This window comes from Toxorhynchites rutilus, chromosome 1 (assembly GCF_029784135.1).
Source record: "Toxorhynchites rutilus septentrionalis strain SRP chromosome 1, ASM2978413v1, whole genome shotgun sequence".
In the NCBI taxonomy this organism is placed as follows: domain Eukaryota; kingdom Metazoa; phylum Arthropoda; class Insecta; order Diptera; family Culicidae; genus Toxorhynchites; species Toxorhynchites rutilus.
The window spans coordinates 140,426,987-140,447,595 of record NC_073744.1 but is presented as its reverse complement, the minus strand read 5'-3'; the positions used below and the strand labels follow the sequence as shown (position 1 = coordinate 140,447,595).

General features: G+C 40.0%; 2 protein-coding genes across 7 annotated transcripts in view; one reads left to right on the top strand and one right to left on the bottom strand.

Moving 5' to 3' along the window:
• LOC129767465 (uncharacterized) overlaps positions 1–924 on the top strand; it is a 155,116-nt gene extending 154,192 nt beyond the window's left edge. For both annotated transcript variants that reach the window (XM_055768415.1, XM_055768406.1), the window contains 2 exons: positions 188–304; positions 374–924. In XM_055768415.1, the coding sequence (XP_055624390.1) occupies positions 188–304; positions 374–491 (235 nt within the window). In that variant the 3' untranslated portion in view covers positions 492–924. The remainder of the gene's footprint in view (positions 1–187; positions 305–373) is intronic.
• Positions 925–6,891: 5,967 nt separating this feature from the next.
• LOC129763403 (keratin, type II cytoskeletal 2 epidermal) overlaps positions 6,892–20,609 on the bottom strand; it is a 351,176-nt gene continuing 337,458 nt past the window's right edge. For all 5 annotated transcript variants that reach the window (XM_055762437.1, XM_055762438.1, XM_055762439.1 and 2 more), the window contains one exon: positions 6,892–9,946. In XM_055762437.1, the coding sequence (XP_055618412.1) occupies positions 8,438–9,946 (1,509 nt within the window). In that variant the 3' untranslated portion in view covers positions 6,892–8,437. The remainder of the gene's footprint in view (positions 9,947–20,609) is intronic.

Sequence of the window (20,609 nt, the reverse complement as noted above, 5' to 3'; positions counted from 1 at the left end):
ACTGCACTATCAAGAACCCTACGCCTCCTCCCCCCAGTGGGGGTGCTTGTGGAATGAGAGAGAAAAAGAGCGGATTCGTGAAAATTAGCATATGAAAAATTGAGTTTCTCTATCTGTTTGGGTGCAAGGATTTTTGTTTGGCTCTCATCATGATTTCTAACTAGTTTTTCTTCCGATTTTCTTCCAGTGACCAAGTTTGCCTCCCAACCGCTGCCTATCGACGATTTCTCGGCATGGACGAATGGTGCAAACATAACTGCTTGCGGTATCCCCCCAACTGCCCGGAGTCGGTTTGCCACTGCCCGTAAGTGTTATGGTTAGGCTATGTTATTGCTCCAGCATTCTATTAATTCCGGCAATCATTTTCCCGTAGCAATACCTGCGAAGCCATCGGTGATATCCAGGGCAAGGAAGGTGCCGATGTGTTCTGCATGGATGAGTGTCTGAACTACAAATCAACCTGCCCGAAGGACCGATGCCGTTGTACCTGAGGCGGCGGCACATCGCTGCTCCGAAGGGAAACTAGGACCGGACGCGTACTGTGCACTGACAATCAAACTGAAACCGGATGGATTCGACGAGTGATTTTGTAGAAAGAAAGAAAAATCAACTAAAAATACCGTAGAACGTAAGGAAATAGTGTACAGCAATCTGTCTTTCACTGATGATCTTTTGTAGTAATTGTAAAAAGACTTGCCGTTTTACTCAAATCTGTATTCGTTCAATGAGGAAATTTAGAAATCGGAATCGATCAAACGTAGAGGCGTAGGAAGGAGTTGCGAGGACTCTTTCGTCACTGCCATTAACTGTACATTTTACCTGACTGTGACTAGCGAAGCAATAGATATACGAACGGCAGTGTTTGTATAAATGTTCTTCCTTCTTCGTGAACGAATTAAATTTGCTCAAATAAAGTAAATGTATGCCCAATGCGCTCGATTTTTTTTTCAGAAATAAGTTCCCCGAATCGCTGGTTAGAGTTTCTTTTTATAATGAAAATTTTATTTGAGGCGGAAATTTTGAAAAATTAATGTGTTCGGCATCTTTGAAAAAATAAGAAAATTATATTTTGAAATTCGAGTTGATATTCTCAATAACTTTTGGAGATCTGCAAATAGGCCTTAAACATGATTGAACAAAAATGGCTTGACTGACTAATATCACCTTGAGGGACCTTTCTTCTGTCTCATTTTTTTCCTGTCTAAAATAGCTTGCCAGTCCCGGTATCTGAATCCCAGTATTTGAATCCGTAAATTGACACGTTAGTTTTGGACGATTGTTTTGCTTTAGTTTTAAGCATAAGCGTCTTTCGTTCCATCGTGACACCCTGAATGCCATTGGAAGACTTTATCTTGTTCAGAGTGTCAACATACTGGTCAGATGTTATACAGTGGTAGAAATTCGTTCAGCCGCATCCTATTTTTCCTCAATATTTTCAAAAATAAGTCAATTCTTTGTACAATTTTGCTCATGAAAGACGATTATTGTTTATTTTCATCGAATTCATCCTAAAAAAAAGTATAAATTCACTTTTTGTTTTCTAAGTAATTCAAATATGTGGTATCAGGGTGGACATTCGTTTAGCCGCATCCTAAAATTTCAATAAAAGAAAATTTGTGCGGCAAATTTCGAGTCCAATCGGTAGCTAATATTTAGTATGTCCACCTCAATTTCAGATCACTTTGAAAACTCGATTTGGCGTCGAGTCAGACAGCTTTTAAAGTGTTGCCATATTGATTATAGCCCAACATTCCTGAATTACTGCCTTGAGACTGGAAATGTTGTCAAATTGTCATCCGTTTGCATAGACCATCTCGGCCAAGAATCTCCATAGGTTTTCTATGGGATTGCAATCGACTGCCAGCAGGTCATTCAAGAAGCGGAATGTCCTTCTCGGCAAACCATGCCTTCGATTGCTTGGAAACGTGGATCTATGCATAATCCTGCTGGAAAAACGACATCCTCGGTAGCGTGATGAGAATACTCAATATGGTCAATCAAAACGTCCTCCAGTAATTGAAGACACTTTTCGGAGTTCATTCGGGTGAAAATGAAACAAATGAGAAGCTTGCTGTGATAGGAAACGGCTCCCCACACTGTTAAACTTCCGCCCCTAAAGTTTCGCTTCGATCTCACGGCATGCCGTTGACTTAAATTGTACCAATAGTAACTGTAACAGTCCGGACCATCCAAATTGAACTTTTTTCGCCGGAAAATACAACATTTCTTCATTCTAGTTTCGATTCCATGTATTGCCGGGCGAAAATGAGATGGTTCTGCTTATGGGTGGCGGTCAGTTTCGGCTTCCCTTGAGGTTTCTGGTTGCTTCGTGTCTTATTCGACCTTTAAGACGCAAAGTAACTTTGGTGTTCCCATTTGTTGGTCGTTATATCCCATATTTCTGGTACTATTCAAATGAATTCCGTACCACTTTCTCAGATAGACCAATTTTTGTTACGATCGAGCGATTAGAAAACTTTTGTTCACTGAATATCTTTATTATTTTCCGCCCTTCTTCCGTCAATAGAATACCTTTTGTCATTCCTTCAAATTCTACGTAAATCACTAATCTGACCAACTTCTTACGTTGCACATCTAATATTTATCTTGTAAATTGAACATTCCCAAGTATTTTTTTCAAAAAACACAGGTAAAGGCTTGGTGATTATGTGAAAACTCGATCTAACTACTCTTAGAGCATTTTTATTTTCCACTAGCTGATCCGGCAAACTTCGTCTCGCCCAAAATTTATTTTTGGTTATTACATCCAAGTTTTCTTATTAAGCGCACGGTCGTGGGTCCAAAAGTGTTTATTGATTGATCTTCTAATCTACCCTTTGAAATTACCTTTTACTATAAAATTCCTAGTACCTCTACCAAAACTCGTCATCATAAAATCAGATTATTTTCAGACACAATTCTCGTTCAAGATTTTTCAACCATTTGCAAATAACATGTTTCTCCGTTACATGGAATAAATGTTTGATTCCGAAAATATGATAGAATAAAGACAGCCCTAAATAAGGACAACTCCTTTTTCGAGTTTTGTTCTTATCAACACATTCGGTGGTCCATTTTTATTACGTGCGTTTTATCATATTTAAAAAAGACGGGTGGGTAATGCCGGGGACATAACCGGAGTGACGTAGGACTATACAAAGGGGACAGCTTTTGTTAAATATATATTTTAAATATATTGTTTTATTTTCTTCTCCTACGTGAATACCTACCTATCTACCTGAAAAATGGATTAGTTTACTGTTTAGTCTTTATGAATATGTTGATGGTTCTGAAAAGAACCTTTGGTGTTGTGTTTTTGTTATCACTCGATATTCCCATCTTGTTCGGTTAAACCTTCCTGTTTAGCTATTGCGTTTGCCACTCGCCACAGCTTTCACAGTTGGAAAATTTCTTCCCATCCAGCTTGTGACATGTTGTTCAGTAAATTACATTTAATGCGACGTGCCGGTGAAACACTTTGCCACTCACTGAAACTAATTGTTGCCTTGATGAGCGCCGAACCGAAGCTGCTCTGTTCTTGATGCGTGTTTTCTGATTGTCGTGAGCAGCTTTGCAAGCCAACTCGAGCACTCCGACGGCCGAAACTCTATAATCGTTGTTAGGTATACTGGTGCTCCGGCACCAATCCGTTCGGCCTAGTTACCCTTGCGGAGCAATCAGTGAATGCGACCAACAGGGAACTGGAGACCTGCACGGTTCGAGTGAGACTTTGCCTTTCCCTTAACTTGTCCTCCTTTGTTACGTCCACGATGCCGATGCCGTACAACCACACGGGTTTACGGTTTGAAAGAAAATAAGATATTTTTTTGGGGTCCGCGTGTTTTATACTCTAGCGGTACACACTCACAGGATAGAGACAAATCGGCAGACTCAGCCAGAGGGGCGAGTCCAACGAGACGAACGAATGAGCGTTAAAAGGGAGCGATGGCAAAAAAATACATTCATTATGATTTGTTCGCTCGTTGGATTCACATACAGGCTAAAAAGGGTCCTTTTCAGGATCACAAAATTATCTTCAATCTAAAGAGTTTATTGTTTTGTTTTCCCTCGATATCCCTTCGGCGGCCCCCTCGATAACTTCGGCGGCCGAAACTATATATCGCCGGCTAGGTGGACTGGTGCACTGGTACTAACGCGCTCGGCCTAGCTACCCTTGCGGGGAACTCCAGATCAACACGGTTCGAGCGGGATTTTGCCTTTCCCTTCACTACTCCTCCTTTACCATGTCCAGACATGGCTGCTTGGATTGGTTTGTTGATGTGTTGTGATGCGAACCGATGTGGTGTACGGTTTGAATGAGAATGATCGTTACGGCAGCGGAGCGGGGATTTTTAAGCTGACTGGCTGGCTCGAGAATTACGCATGTGTCAGGTCAGGTCAGGTCTTGTATTATAGAGACTTTAAGCTTTTGCAGTTCATTCATCTCTAGCCTTGAGAAAGGCCCTTTGAAAACTCTACTCTATTCTACTCCAGCGCTACCACCTCCACCCTCTTGCCTTGAGAAAGGCACTCGATCCCTCGCCGTCCAGCTCGTCCAGCAACGATGTTGTCCAGTCGGTGTCCACACCAAGAATGACGCATGTGTGAGACTGCGACCAATGTTTCGTTCATTTTTTTCTTTTTCCTTTCCAATCGTGCTTCATTCTATTTCGCTGCTGCTCTGGTTGCCCGGTTTGGTCGGTACGATTTGAGGAGCACAAAATGGACCAATCAAAAATGGGCACATAGTGCATTTTGACAATGCTTGATATTTCACAATTATTCAATTATTTATCTCAAGAAAAATGAAATGTTATTCGTTATGATAGATGCGTAGATATATTTCCTATCAATTGATGCAAAAACCTTTGCGATCTATTGAGAAATGCTCGAGTTATAAGCGTTCCAAATCTTGCATTTTTTCCTACTTGTTCAGTGCCTAGATTTCCATTTCACCCCCTATATCTTCCGGTTAGACGTAGTCCTACGTCAAAACAATCAATTGTCATATTTGGTTGGAATATGTTTGGTTGAAATATGTGTATTATTTTTACGGGACCCCTTCCCATTTCAGAGGAGGGAGGGGTGTCATACTATCATAGAAACATTTCTCATATTCAGAAACTTGAAAAAATTGATTAGTTTTCGAGTTATGCAGAAATTGGTGTTTCATTTGTATGGCAGCCCCTCTTAGAGAGGGGAGTGGAGAGTCTAACCAACATAGAATCATTTATTGCACCCTTAAACATCCATATGCCAAATTTCGTTTCATTTGCTTCATTAATTCCCGAGTAATGTAGAAATTTGTGTTTAATTTGTATGGCAGCCCCCTTAAAGAGGGAAGGCGGAGAGTCTAACCCCCATAGAAACATTTATTGCACCCTAAAACCTCAATATGCTTAATTTGGTTTCATTTGCTTGATTAATTCTCGAGTAATGCAGAAATTTATGTATCATTTGTATGGCAGCCCCCTCTTAGAGAGGGGAGTGGAGAGTCTAACCACCATAGAATCATTTATTGCACCCTTAAACCTCCATATGCCAAATTTCGTTTCATTTGCTTCATTAATTCCCGAGTAATGTAGAAATTTGTGTTTAATTTGTATGGCAGTCCCATCAATATGGGTATCAAACGCAAGGGCTTGACTAGTAGATCGGTTTTTCATGAAAAATGGAAATCCAAAATGGTCCACAAGATGGCGCCATATATGTTTTATTTAAAACCCCGTCAATATGGGTATCAAATGAAAAGGATTGACTAGTAGAATACAGTTATTTATGACTAGCTGACCCGGCAAACCTCGTCCCGCCCAAAATTTGTTTTTTGTTATCAATACCTTCAAACATTCACGTTTTCTTACTAAGCGCAAGTTCATGACTCCAATCGCAGAAGCTCGGATGGGAGGTTCTTTTGCATCCGCCGTATAGTCTGGACCTTGCACCAAGTGACTGCCACCTGTTTTTGTCCATGGCGAACGAGCTAGGTAGTCAGAAGTTAGCCACAAAAGAGACCTGTGAAAATTGGCTATCCGAGTTTTTTGCCAATAAGGAAGCGAGCTTCTATAACAGGGGTATTATGAAGTTGGCATCTCGTTGAGAACAAGTCATCGAACAAAACGGCGCAAATTTGACTTAAAACAGATGATTGTAACTAATTTTATGAACAAATGAAAATTCAAAAAAAATACCGCAGGACTTTTTTGACAGCCTAATATATAGAGCATTGAATTTCATTTTTTCATTATCATTGGCAACACAATTGGCTGAAAAAATATTTTTATAAGTTTTCCAATCAGCAGTCGGTTGGTTTCATTCGAATTCAACAGCAAAGTAGTCCTTATACGAACCCGAATTCATTATTATCGTTGCCCTCCTATTTCTCTTGCACACCGACAGTTGAATTTGGGCCCTGCAAGAAACTCGACCGAATCGCTCTGGGGGACGAAAGTGTTAAAAAAACACAATTGATTAATAAGCCAACGGTAGTCCTACGTCAACCTTGCGGTTATATCATAGGTATAACCCATCCATCTTTCTTCCAAAAGGTACTGATTTTATGGATGAGGATTTTTTTGGAAGATTCAACTATGGTGGACGCACATGCAGAAGCGAATCAGAATTGCAAGGCAGAAGTGAAATTTCTGGTCGGCAATGCAGATCGACCAGTTCGTGACCGAAGTCCAACGGAATAGTGTAAGGGTTTAGATGTCGGGTGTACAGGCATTGAGTGCTATGGATTATATCGGTAATATTACGGACACAACAACGCCTGGAAGCTGTCGTGTCGTCTTGTGATTACCTGTAAATGAGACATCGCAGAACTTCAACATGTCTAAAGAAAGGGATTTCGGATACGGTTTAGAGTTACTGATACAGACATCACAGCGCATCTTTCTTTTAAATAAGTTTTCATACTCTTCATTTGTCTTTATTCCATGCTTCTTGGCGACCGAATCTACACACGATCCGTTTGTTTGCGCCGCTCTGTCTACTGTAACCTGTACCTTTTCATGTCGTCCATATATCGGATCCTCTGTTTTTTTTTCTACCGGAAATCAGGTCTTCCTTGTGTATGTGTGTTCCTTGGTATATTCGAAACACACGCACACCCATTGTTACAGTTTCCTATATATTTTTTTCATGTCTTGATTTGGGTGTTTCTCATCTCTCCCCTAAACTTGTTCTACATTGAGCTTTGACTGAATTTGTAAGTTGCAACATTTTATGTCTCATCGTTTTTCTTTTCTTTTCTGTTGATGTGTTGGCTGCGCTTGCTTTGTTTTCTCATATAAATCGAACAAATATTTAAAGTTTGAACTTGTTAATACAGAAAGTTAGTAAGCATTGAATCTATGTGTTTGCTTATGAATGTAATCATATTAGTAGAAATGTGTCAGTGTGTGTATGTGGGTGTGGTCGCTTGCGCACGCGCGTTCGCGTGTTTGTGTAATTGCATTGACTACTCGAACTCGGCTCTCTTTCACTCTCTCGCTTTTTCTTGCGCAGGTGGCGATCACGCAAAAACTCACTCATCCCCGATTGCACACTACTAGTATATTAATAATTACAATAATTATAATAACTTTCTCCTTGACATAAAACGAAAGGGAACAAAAAAAACTAAGCACGAAAACTATTTTGAACAAAAAGTGTCTTAGCATACAGATATAATCGAAAAATGGGAAGCTTACCGTTTTCGCTCTACCGCGATTGTTTTCTCCACGAAATAAAATAACGTTTGGCGACAATGGTTTTAAAGCTAACTAGTTAACAATCATCATTAGTAGTTACAAATTAAGGGCTACACTTTCTCGATTACTTCTCGCGCGCGTTCAAAGTAAAAGTGGAAAACAAATGTTAGAATCTAACTAAATAACGCGTTTCGTGTGTGGATTTTTGTTTGCTCCCGGCACTGTTGACACGCAAACGCAGACAAACTAATCAATATGGCGGTGTTTTCTCAGCTTATTATGCAATTCTCATTTCTCACGCTAAATTCTGTGGACATTTTGTTCTGAAGGAAGAAGAAAGTTATGTTTTTAGGTTAGACGAATCGATGCTGTCACGTGCGTCTCGCTCAAGTTCTAATACTGATGTTTTTTTGTTTGTCTCAGTTGTTTTCTAGAAGACCCCATATTTTATGGACATTATGGACAGTTGTTACACATATTTTTTTTTATTCGACAAATTTATACGAGATTGTATGTTGCATTTAAATATCAAAAGGAGAGAACTGGTTTGTTGGAAAACTTTTATCGTTCTTACGTTGTAAAGGTTGCGCTAGTCTTGCACAGATTCGTCACAGGCTAAAATTTGTTATCGCGACGCTTTCTCATAAAACACACGTTCAATAACACAAACACGCATGCAAAATTCACCTGTGTGTGTGTGGGGGGGCGCGACGCTTCTACCAAAAGCGCTTGCTGTGATGATGCGTTTACTTTTTATGATGGCGCCGTTGGCTCTGATGCTTGCAATGGTCCGCCCGGCGAAGCACTTCCGCGTACGAGAGGTCCAGCTTCTTGAGTTTGTGCAGATCGTGGCTGGCGGGAGAGGGTTTGAACAGGACAACTTCACCGCTATCGTCAGTCAGTTCGGTGTAGCGGTTGCCATTGCGGTTGGCACTTGTCGGGGTCGACTCCCAGGCGGTCGCATTTCGGCTGCTAACCGGAGTGCGTTGGTTCGCGGCCGCGGGTGCTGGTGAGTTGTGGCTGCGATTGTAGATGGTCATTGAGTTTCCGTTCCATTCGGCGGTTCCATTCTGGGTGGTCGTGGAGGGCGATGCACTTCCGTGTGCATCCGGATTCCAGGGACGATACGAGCTGCGTCCCTTCCGGCCACTACTGGTGAACACCCGCGTCGGGGTCGGTAGGGCAACAGGCGAATCGGATCGATCCATGGCGTCATCACCGATGCCGCGGTTGCGACGACGGCGAGATTTCTTCTTATTAACGCCTATGGCAACGGTCAGATACTCCAGGGGTTGACGCTTGTACGGGGTGAGGACTCGTCCGTCCGGTAATGTTGTCGTCGCTCCAACTGGCGGTTGGTTCTCCTGTTCACCACCATGCTTCTCCGCGTACTTCGTCTGCTTCTCGATCTTCTTCCGCTCGGACTTGGTGATACATTCGGACATGGCAAACGACTGCTCGGAAACAGCCGACGAGATGAGGCTCTGAGTGTCGTCTCCAAACTCGCTCGGAGGTTCTTCGTTTGCCGGCGTTACAGGAGGAACCTTGGGAGACGTGGTGGTTGCGGCTGTCGCCGCCGCCTTAGCGGCGGGAGGATTTTGATCGTCCAAAAGGGGTAACTGTTCACCCTCATCCCGATTGTCCGCAGCCTTCTTCAGGATCGTGAAAATTTCCCGGAACAGCTCCCGATGGGACGGACTGAATCGGAACCTCGAGTCGACCACCGTTTGATCCTCGTAGATGCTAAATTTGCAATCATCCCCATCAGCAATAGTGCACAGGAAGTTCCTCGGGCGTTCATCCGTCTGCGTAGCCTTGTTACTGATCTCGTCCGAAAATCCGGAGCTGGTGGTCTCCGTCTCCGAAAAATCGGTCGGCGTTCGCAGACCAACCTTCCGTCTAGTGCCATTGCTGCTCTGGTCGTCCTTCTTGCTGCCATCCTCGTCTGTGAACTTGGTGTTCAGCGAGCTGAAATCACCCGATCCAAGTTCTTCGTTCAGTGACCCAGGATGGGCTGCGACACCGGACACCGGTACACCACCACCCCCATTGTTGGTTCCATCTTGAGAGGCAGCAGCTGTATGCTGCGAGTGTGGCGTTCCGCCCGAAGGCGTCCCACCTCCGCTTACCTTGTTTCGGCTCAGCGAATTCCTTTGGACTTCCAGCAGCGCCTCATACTTCTCCACCAACTCTCGATACGGATTGTTTGAACCAGAGCCCGACAAATCCAGGGTATCTGGCTTAGGAGAAGAAGCCTGCAAGAAAGGCACGATTAGTCAGTGAGCCCCCGGCGTCGGTAAGCGATCAGATCAGGAGCGAATGAGAGGGGGAGAGAGGAGGCGAGTGGTTAGCAGGAGCCCTGGCTTGGGTCCTATTTTGGGGTGTTTTTTAGTTGGAACATTTGTACAAGAAAAAAATAAAGAAAATATAGTTTCTACCGCATTCACGATTTGTATTTCAGGCTAGTTACAATTAGGCTAGTAGGAATATTATTAGTATACGTTCTGTAACTACATAAAACTACATCGCAAACGAATGTTATCGTTGGCAGCACTGTACAAAAAAGCTACCATTAGCAGGGTTGCCACATATACAGAATATTCTGTATCTCACAGATTTTTCGTCAAATTTCAGATACAGAATTACAGATTTCCAGCAAAGATACAGAATTTACAGATTTTTTAAAAAAATTATTTTTAAATATAAAATTATTTACAGCGTATTTTTTCTCTCCACCTCCTTACTAATAAACTTTTTTTTTTCGTTGACCTATGAAGATACCTTGATTAAAAAAAAGATGAACCATATGAAATGTCACTTCAGGACGATCGAAGTCGACACTACCCGCCTCTTTTGTTCTTCATAATCGAGTATTTTTGTTTTTATTTAATTGGTAGAATAAGAAGATAGGACATATAAAGCGGGAAGAATGTGTCACTTGCCTTCTGTGCAAATGAAATTTACCACAAAGCTGTTCCACCGCAAATGATTAAATTGAATTTTTATATTTTTTGACGTAGAACTACGTCTTTCATTAAGGGTGCCAAATCAGAAAACATGTCACGTTTTTATGAAATAAAGTTAACATTAATAACTATTTTTGCCGCGAACGGATTTTAGCGATTTACATATTAAACGAATCTGAAATTCCCTAAGATTTGTCTAATATGCTATACATTAGAATTCCCTGGTTTGTAAATGGTTAAAATTCATGAAAACTTTAGGCGTTTCCATTTTTCCATACATTTGTTCTGTCCATTTGTGTGCATTTCCGAACAGAGCTGTCAATAACGAGCAACTTATTGACGACCAATGAAGGGGAAATCGTAGGATTTGAAGTCGCCGTGAACAAAGGAAAAGTAGAAGAATGAAGGGGAATATTTGCCTTGAGTATAAACAGTGGATCTCGCTGAGGCAAACTTTCATTCGGCATCGGACTGTTGAGCAATCCAGTTCACTTTGCTTTCGCTGCGCTTCGATCTAAGATTGACCCCATTGGACCAGTGGTAATTCAACTTGGATATCGTCGTTTGCTTTTTCTGTTCGTTATTCGTTATTCGTATCGTGTGTTTTTCTATCCGCGTCATAAATTGGACGTTTCGCGTAGTGTGTGATGAGCAAGAAGAGGGAGGCAGGCTCTAGCCCTGCAAAAAACGAACGCATTGCCAGTGGCAATGAAATTTCGAGCAAGCGTCAATTAATGATGCACGCGATGTTGGTGTAGTGAAAATCGCTCGCACTGAAACGAGCCTTCGCGTATGTGACACCGCATCGAACAACAGCAAAATAGGCGATTTCAGCGCGTCGGTCGAAAATGTAAACGGCTTCTTTGGTGCCTTTGAGAATGCATCAATGCATAAAACTGATGTTATGGCGAAGCAGGCGTTAAGGTTATGCTCCAAAAAAATATTTGGGGAATACCAAGCATCTTGAATGTCTTACTGGAATGTTATAAGTTATTTAGGTTCGCGTGCCAGTCGCAACACTGCCTTCAACTAGGATTGCATTTGCGCTAATAATGATCATAATGAAGCATTACTACTGTTTTCGAGTTTGTTGATATTAACAAAAAGAGTTTATTTCGCTTGTTTAGTCACAAAGAAAGTAAATGTCGTTCTGGAGTTTTGTATGTGATTAGGTTTCGCTTACCAGTAGCAAAAATTCCTCCACTAAGGGTGACAGTTGCGTTTCTCTCGAACATGAGAGAGTAATGCAACTTTTTTTGAGGCCAGTAATATTAACAAAAGCGTTTCTTTTGAGAATAGCGCAAAATGATGAGAAGTATTTGTATTCCTAGTAGCTTCATGCCTTCAATGTATGGTTCTGTATGCATGCTATGGCGAACGCTTGTTTGGCGCTTGGTTTACGTTGTACGAACGATGCCTAGAGGTGCGATTGCTTTGAGGCAATACTAAATAACTTGTAGCATGATATTTGATACTTGCAAGTGTTGTCATTGTTGTTGTTTCCATTCGGTGCCAAAGCTATATTGATGTAGTTATGAGATGTGGAATAATGGTGCTGGTGTAACATGTATATAATCGACTGTAGCCGAGTCTATGTCAATTGCGAAACCGGAATAGCGTTCGAGGTAAATTTTCAATGCATTGACATGAAATAAATTGCGACATACGATCAGCTAGTGTATTGTTTTTCGAGGGCAAGAATGAACCATCAATCAATTATCGTCAACTGATTCTACAATGAAAAACCATTTCAAAAATTATTCTACTAAGCAGTTGTTTCGAAAATTTCACAGCATTATAGAATAATATCCGAAGGTATAAACAAGTGACTTATATAAAATAACAGCGTAGTTCTACGTCAACAATGCGGTCGTATCTTGGACACAACCTCCTATATTTTTTTATCTGACTCAAATTTTGCAAAAAAAAAATCTTGTTATTATTTTCTTTTCGAGAAGAATTTTCTCAGAAAATAATCTTTTGAAGTATGGATTATTTATCCATCTTGGCGCACTATGCTATAAACTTCATTAGTTGTCCGCTGTAGCATATGAAAGCATCAAAAATTAAAAACACCTTTTTTGAGAAAAATTTGCAAAATTTGAGCCAAATTAAAGAATACATGAAATAATCGTATTTTGCGGTGGAAAAGGTCATATACAGAATTCAGCGAAGATACAGAAAAAATTATTGCAGTGCATTTTTTTGCTCTTTACCTTCTTACTAACAAACTTGTTTTTTTTCGTTGATCCATGAATATACCTTGATTTATAAAAATGTTGAACCATATGAATGTCACCTCACCTTTCCACTCCGTGACGATCGAGATCGACTCCACCGGTCGCTTTTGTTTTTCACAATCGAGGATTTAATGTTTTGTTTTTTTAATTTGCTAGAATGAGAAGGTAGAACACAGAATGCGGGATAAATATGTTGCTACCCTTCTGTGCCAGGCAAATTTTCCACAGTATTTTCTTGATACCTTGAGTGTTACGTTTTTTTCGCACTCACGGAAGCAAGGCGATCCAGTAAGGTGGAGCAATCTGTCAGAATCACTGTTCAGCCATTGCTTGAGGTCAAAATGACAGCGGCATAGATGATTTACAAACATTAGCGATATAATAAATATATGATGCATTGATTACATCAAAGGATGCATAACATAAAGCAGGGACACGTTAGTGATGTGTGCTCCTGCATGGAACCGGTTTATTTCGAACCGGAGTGACGTAAACGCCAAAGTTGCTTTTATACCTTTTTTTGTTATAATTTTATAAAAAAATACCAAATGCTTCCAAAAACCACCGAAGCCTGAAACATGTCTAAAACATGTTGTATAAGAACTACAAACCATACAGTGTTCGAATTTATTGGTGTAATGATGATGATGTTTTGAATTATAGAGGTTTGCTTAGATCATTCGCTCCTAGCCGTAAAAAAAGACAATTTGATAAACTACATTAAACACTCGGTCTTGAAAAAAGCCACTTAGAAACCCTTGGTAGTGACTCCTTCTAATCACTTGCACGCTTGCAATCATGAATAAATTATTGGTGACTTTTTCCGATCGATCAATAAATTTTCGTGAATTCGAGGATTGTTTCTGGGTTGAAAGTGGCGTCAGAGTGCAACGCATTTCAAGAGGATGGAAAGAAGAATTTTTCAGCGGTGAGAGCTGCGTTCTTCGGTGGAAAACTGAAGGTGAATAGTTATTCCGCAACGGTTCCTGTTGACGCCGATTCGGTTTGACCATCCATTTTACCAGATACTGAAGAGCTTTTTGGATATTCAGTGTTTCAGTGGCGCTCTAGACAGCGAGCAATCAACAGTACATTTTCATTCTGAGAATTAATTTGGAAATCTGCTCAAATTGGCGTTTTAGCGCATCGCGAAATGCTTACTCAGTGAAAGCATTCATTCATCAACCCTTGTCAGTACAATCAGATGCTTGTGGTAAAGAGTTTCATTCTTGAATTTCAGGCTGGGTTTGGACATCACCCTTCTTTTTACGCGGTTCGCGACACCACAAAAACACATGTGGATGGGTACCGCTGTGATAGAGGGATGGTACGGAGGCGCATGTATTGGCAACTTGGTTTTAATTGATGGTGTAATGGATCAGAATGTTAACTTGAACGTCCTGAAGGAAAATATGGAGCATAGTGTCAACGAAATGGAGTTGATTCATGTTTTACCAAGACAATCACTCAAAGCACAAGGCGCATAATGTTCGCACACGCATAATTTCTTGAAATAATCGACACTCCACCACAATCTTCCGGCATCAATTGCATAGAAAAACTATGAGAGTATCTGGGCAGGAAAGTTAGGAACCAGGTGATATCTAACGAAAACGACATCAAAAACCACTTGATGGAAGAATGGATGAATATTACTCCCGAATATACCAAAGAATATCGTGGATTCAGAAGGTTATCTGAAGGCTGAAGGGAGCTGTAATGAAAAAGGATTCCCATGCAAAATATTCAATTTTATGATTCAACATTTTCGGAATTGAATTCACACAATTTCAAACACCATACGAATATGAGTTTGAGTCAATTTTCATGCATTCGCACATACGTTCACCATTTATAGAGAAATAAAAACAGCAAACAGCAAACCTTTGAACTCTCATCTGAAACTATGACTTTATTTCAATAGAATATTCCGAAAGCTGCATGGTGGCGTACGAGTTCGAGTTTGTGTCACTGTATATGCTTTACATCGAATTCGATTCCCAATTTTTCAAGTTCTATGCAATTTTGATATTTTTTTGTTAAAATAGATATGATATAGAAAAAATCCGCTGGAAAATTTCACAATATCTTGTAACAATACATTGGCGCACCCCTCGTTATTGGTGTTGCCTTATGTCAAAACGATTTGTACGCGCCATTCACGTTCGATGCAATCTGTGCTTCAGTTGCCTATCGTGGAAAAGAGTGCTGGAACTTGAAGAAAACATGGCTGGTGAGCAAATTCCAATTCCCATCCGAAATTTGGTGGTAAAAGGCTGCAAAGGCAATCTATCACAACGGAAAATCACTCCGAAATATATTATCAGTCGTGGTGCTGTACAGGAAATTCGGGCAAAGCATCAGAAGCTCGGATCTGTGGCTGACTGAACGCGTCGGAGCAGGTGTGCGAAAAACAGACCATCGCACTTATTTAGTGATCATCCGAGAAATCAAGAAAAATCCATCGGTAACCATTCGATCTGTCGAGGAAAACCTTTTGCTTTCAGTATCCGATCGTACAATTGGTCCCACTATGATGGACTCTATTTTGAAAGCGAAGAACAATGTATCGACTCAAGGAGGAGCGTGAAGGATGAAATTGACAGAAAATTTGAAGGAAAGGTTCAACAAAATCTTGTGTAAACATCATACAATTTAGATAATTATGAGAAAATCGTTTTATGATTTATTCTGTTGCATTGATACAACTTTAACAGCCCGTAAATAAAAAAAATAAATTCAAAATGAATATATTTCATTCTTTTCAATTTTTTTTTATTGTTAGTTTTTTGATTTTTTGATTTGTTAATGTGGCAACCCTGACCGTCAGGTATGTATGTGTGTGTTTCTGTAAAATATCACATTGTTTTACTTCACTGTTTGCGCGAACAGCCGCTCTCCATATTAGACGATCAATAAATTAGTAAGTACCAAAATACGAACAATATAAGATAATATTTGAACTTAGAGGTTAGGAAATGCACTTTTCGCTTCACTATCACTATGAGTTCAGTACTTATCCACTAACAACTCCCTAGAATATAATTTGGCTTGGCACTTGGCGCTCTCAAAAAAAGGCTTCACTTCCAGCCTACTTCGATCGATACACTCTATATAAATATGTACAATTCTGTAAAATTCGTGTAAAAATCGGAAAGATAAATGTACAAAGTAAGAGAAAGAGTGTGAGTTGATAGAGTGATAATTCAAAAAAATAACTAGATAAAGTGAGAGCTCAGAATCCATGTGTGTCTTTTTGAATGTGTTTGGGTGTATGTAGAAAATGCTCGCTGCGTGGGGGGAGAGGCGGCAACAATATTTACATCAAGTTTAACTGATCGTAGCTCGACAAGCTGATCATGCGATATATCAGCAGGGCGGGCCACTGGAACAGCTTCAGTATCCACTTGAGAATGGTAAACCGGCGCACCAGGGCGAGCCACAGTTCGAGCAATAATTTGATCAGATTAACCGGCAACTCATGCAGACTTTTCGTCGCGTGCGCACAGATTGAACAATATTGGGCCTACAATAAAAGAAAGAAAAAAAGACGGGAGAAAAAAGAAAAAAAGAAAAGAAAAACAAAAGTAAGACTACAACAACAACGACAAACAAAACGGCAAACGGTAACCGAAACAGGGAGAAGAAAAAAGAAAGGCCGCGAGAAAGGAAGGAAAAGTTGAAGTCCCACATACACACACGGAGAAGGATTCAAATTAGGAAAAAAAGCAAATGAGTATACAAAACGCATTTTTAATGCTTGACAAACTAAATTAGCAAATGGTGGTTTGCGGTTACGACGAAAACTAGTTGTTGTTACAAACGATGGACAGATGAAAACAGTGGTTGAAAGTATGGAAACAGTGAAACAGAGAATAGCCCTTTTGCAGTGATATCAAGTGCTGCTTTTCCGAAATCCAGTGATAGAGAAGCCACAACCAGATGCAAGATATGAGCTCACAGTTACGAACGAGAACAAATATATGTGATAAGAGGTACCTTTTTTTTGCTGCGGTCACATTTTCCATAAGTTTAAATTGGTAAAGTTCAGAGTCAGTTTTACTTTTAGGTAATGAATTTTTAATTGTGATATTCTATCCATTTTGATACGTTATCATTCAAAAGAGTCCCAGTAAAAACTTATACATACAGCCATTCCATGCCAAACCGATATAGTGGTTCTCGGATTTTCGTCAAAAGTGGTAGTTTTGTTCTTTATCGCAAATTATGAGACCCGTATTTTTTTATTTTTCTGTTAGGATGACCATTTCCATTTTCGGGTGGTGCAAAAAAACATTTTTCTGCATTTTTGCCAAAAATAACTTTTTTCCGAAAATTCATAGCTTTTGAACTACTAGACCGATTCAGATGATCGACATATTAAATTAAAGCGAATGAGCTAGTTTTGTTTGAAAAAATATTACCCTCTGAATAGAAGTGGATTTTGTTTTCGTAATTATTGATTATATTTGTTTTTTTATAGCTTACATCGTTTCGGGACCACGGGCGCCATATTTTTTATATTTTTCCCTGAAAGCTGAAAGCTCACATAATATATCCTAATATCAGAGAGGTGTTATTTTTCGTTTTTACGTTATGATTTTTCAAAGTTAACCGTATTTTTGAAAAAAGGTGATTGGTGATTGGCTTTAATTTAATATATCGGTCTAGTAGTTCAAAAGTTATGAATTTTTGAAAAGTCATTTTTGGAAAAAAGTTGAAAAAGTTGATTTTTCGGACAACCTTTAAATGAAAATGGTGACCACCCTACTGAAAAAATAAAAAATACGGGTCTAATGTTTTGCGATAAAGAACAAAACTACCACTTTTCACGAAAATCTGAGAACCACTATATCGGTTTTGCATGGAATGGCTGTATATATATTAAATAAATTGAAACGTGGTTTATCTTCAGTATTTTATTCGCATTATGTTGGTTTATAAACATATAGTGAGTGTCCTACAGTGAAAATCTGTCCCCTGTTTAAACAAACGTGAACAACCTGATTCAAACGTTAAGCATGTTCGATTTTTAATTGAAACCAAAACAATATTTCATTGATAATGAATCATTTTGGCGCAAAAATGTTTATAATCTTGTTGTAGTCATACATTTTAATTTTAATCTTCGTAAAATGGCACGTAGAACAATTAGTGATGAAGAACTGTTTCACATAAATATCGCTGCTAAAGTCATCCAATTAATTCATTCATTTGTTGCACACAGCTCGCAATGGTTGTGTGAGATATGAGGCTGAATAGGGCATAGCACATTGTTTCTTCTACGTGCTGTGCGAGATCTCAGAGGGCCTAACCAAATGTCACTTTGAGGTAGGTACACGAGAAAGTCTTGCGAGCACTAATGCACGAGCATCTCTTCGTGTACACAACCAGTGTTGTAAACGGTCGACATTTCTCTCAACCATCACATACCGCCCTTGCTCAAGAGTTACGGCTCAATATGTATTGCGAATGTAACCAAGAATGCATTGCTCGGTTCTAACAGTCACATCAGAAATAAACACACAGCCGCAAACACGACTATCAATTGAACGTTTATATGTTTTCTCTTTCTGTCGACCGTACCCAGAAGAGCGATGAAAATATGCTATTTCCATTCTACCATTCGTGCTCATAACCATCCCTCAATTCCGGCTAATATGACTATAGTTTTAATGTCATTTGACATTAAAACTGCAGTGGTGTGCATTCTTTTTCTCCCTTTATTCTGCATTCAAGCGTAGCTGCACATATACATCCACCTGCTCACTCACACATCCATACACGATGGATGGTATTCAGACGGATTGCTATATCAAAGCAACCGTCGAACTCTCCCCTATCAAGTGCGAATGTGTTGAATGAACGTTTTCAGCGGTGAGCGTTCCCCGTGAACACTGTTGTTTAATTATTGGGCGATGGATATCTAATGTATAGGACGAAAAAAAAGCCGAAATGTCATATGACATTTTTAGTTCGACGGTTGTTTGACCGTTCATTTTATGATGTTCATTAATGACACAGCACATACGTCTCCATGAACAGTCATACGATGGTGACCATTAGCAACACTGTACACAACACATGTGCATCGTTCGCATCGAAAAATCACAAATTTTTACGTAAGAGAAGAGCAAGAGCCAATCCCAAGCTCGCGTGCTAAAGCCCGGTCTCATTGCTTACTCATGGAAGGACTGTGAGGAAGAGAAAGTCGTTACTCGTCTCTCGGAATTTCAGCGCGCACAGGAAGTCTGCTCGCTCGGCTGCCTTTTACCTCGCTCATTTGTTGCAGACAGCTCCCAATGACTTTGTGAGATGCGAGACTGCATAACGCAAAGCACACTGTCTTATTTGCGTGCTCGGAAAGTCTACATACAAATGAAACACAAATTTCTGCATAACTCGAAAACCAATCAAACAAATGGAGCCAAATTTGGCATCTGAAGGTTTGAGGGGGCAAGAAACGTTTCTATGGTGAGTGGACACTTCACCCCCCCCCCCCCCCCTATCGAAGGGGCCATACAAATGAAACACAAATTTCTGCATAACTCGAAAACTCATCAAGCAAATGGAGCCAAATTTAGCATATTAAGGTTTTAGGGGACAAGAAACGTTTCTGTGGTAAATATACACTCCTCTCTAAGGGGGGGGGGGGGGGTTTAGCTGCCATACAAATGAAACATAAATTTCTGCATAACTCGAAAACCAACCAAGCAAATGGAGCCAAATCTGACATGTGGAGGTTTTAGGGAGCAAAAAACGTTTCTATGGTGAGCAGACACTCATCGCACTCTCGAATGGGGGCTACCATACCAATGAAACACATATTTCTGCATAACTCAAGAACTAATCAAGAAAATGGAATTAAACTTGGCATATAGAGGCTTTAGGGATCGATGAACGATTCTATGGTGGTTCGACACTCCTCCCCCCTTTCTAAGGGGCGGCTGCCATACAAATGAACACCATACAGATGAAGTATAAGTTTCTGCATATCTGAAGAACTAATCAAGCAAATGGAACCAATTTCGGAATGTGGAGGTTGTACGGGGCTATAAACGTTTCTATGGTGGTTTGACACTGGGTGGCAGGGGGAGGCTGCATTACTCGAGAATCAATCACGCAAACAGAACCAAATTTGGGATTTGAGGGTTTTTGGGTACGAGAAATATTTCTATGATGGTATATCACCCCTCCCTTCTCTGGAATTGAGAGGGGCTTTCAAAAAGTTAAAACACATATTTCAATCGAACATATTCCAACCAAACATGACAATTGAAAATTTTCGAAAAACTCTGAAGAAAATGGGAAAAAATTGCCAAAATTCAATTCTCATATGTTCTACAATTTCATAGTGATAGGTGTTGTTACTCCATTCGATGTTTGCGCTAACGAAATTGATCTTTGTTCGAAAGTGGAAATTGATTTTAATGTGATAAAACTCACTCCTATAGCTTCTTCTATCTATATAAATAAAAATGGATCGCTGAATGTGTTGATAAGTGCAAAACTTGAGGAAGCAATTGTCAGATTTAGGGCTGTCTTTATTCTATCATATTTTCTGTATCAAACATTTATTCCATGTAACGTAGAAACATGTGTCTGAAAATAATCCCCTAATAATAATATTATAATGACGAGTTTTGGTACTAGGATTTTTATAGTAAAAGGTAATTTTAAGGGGGAGATTAAAAGATCAATCAATGAACAGT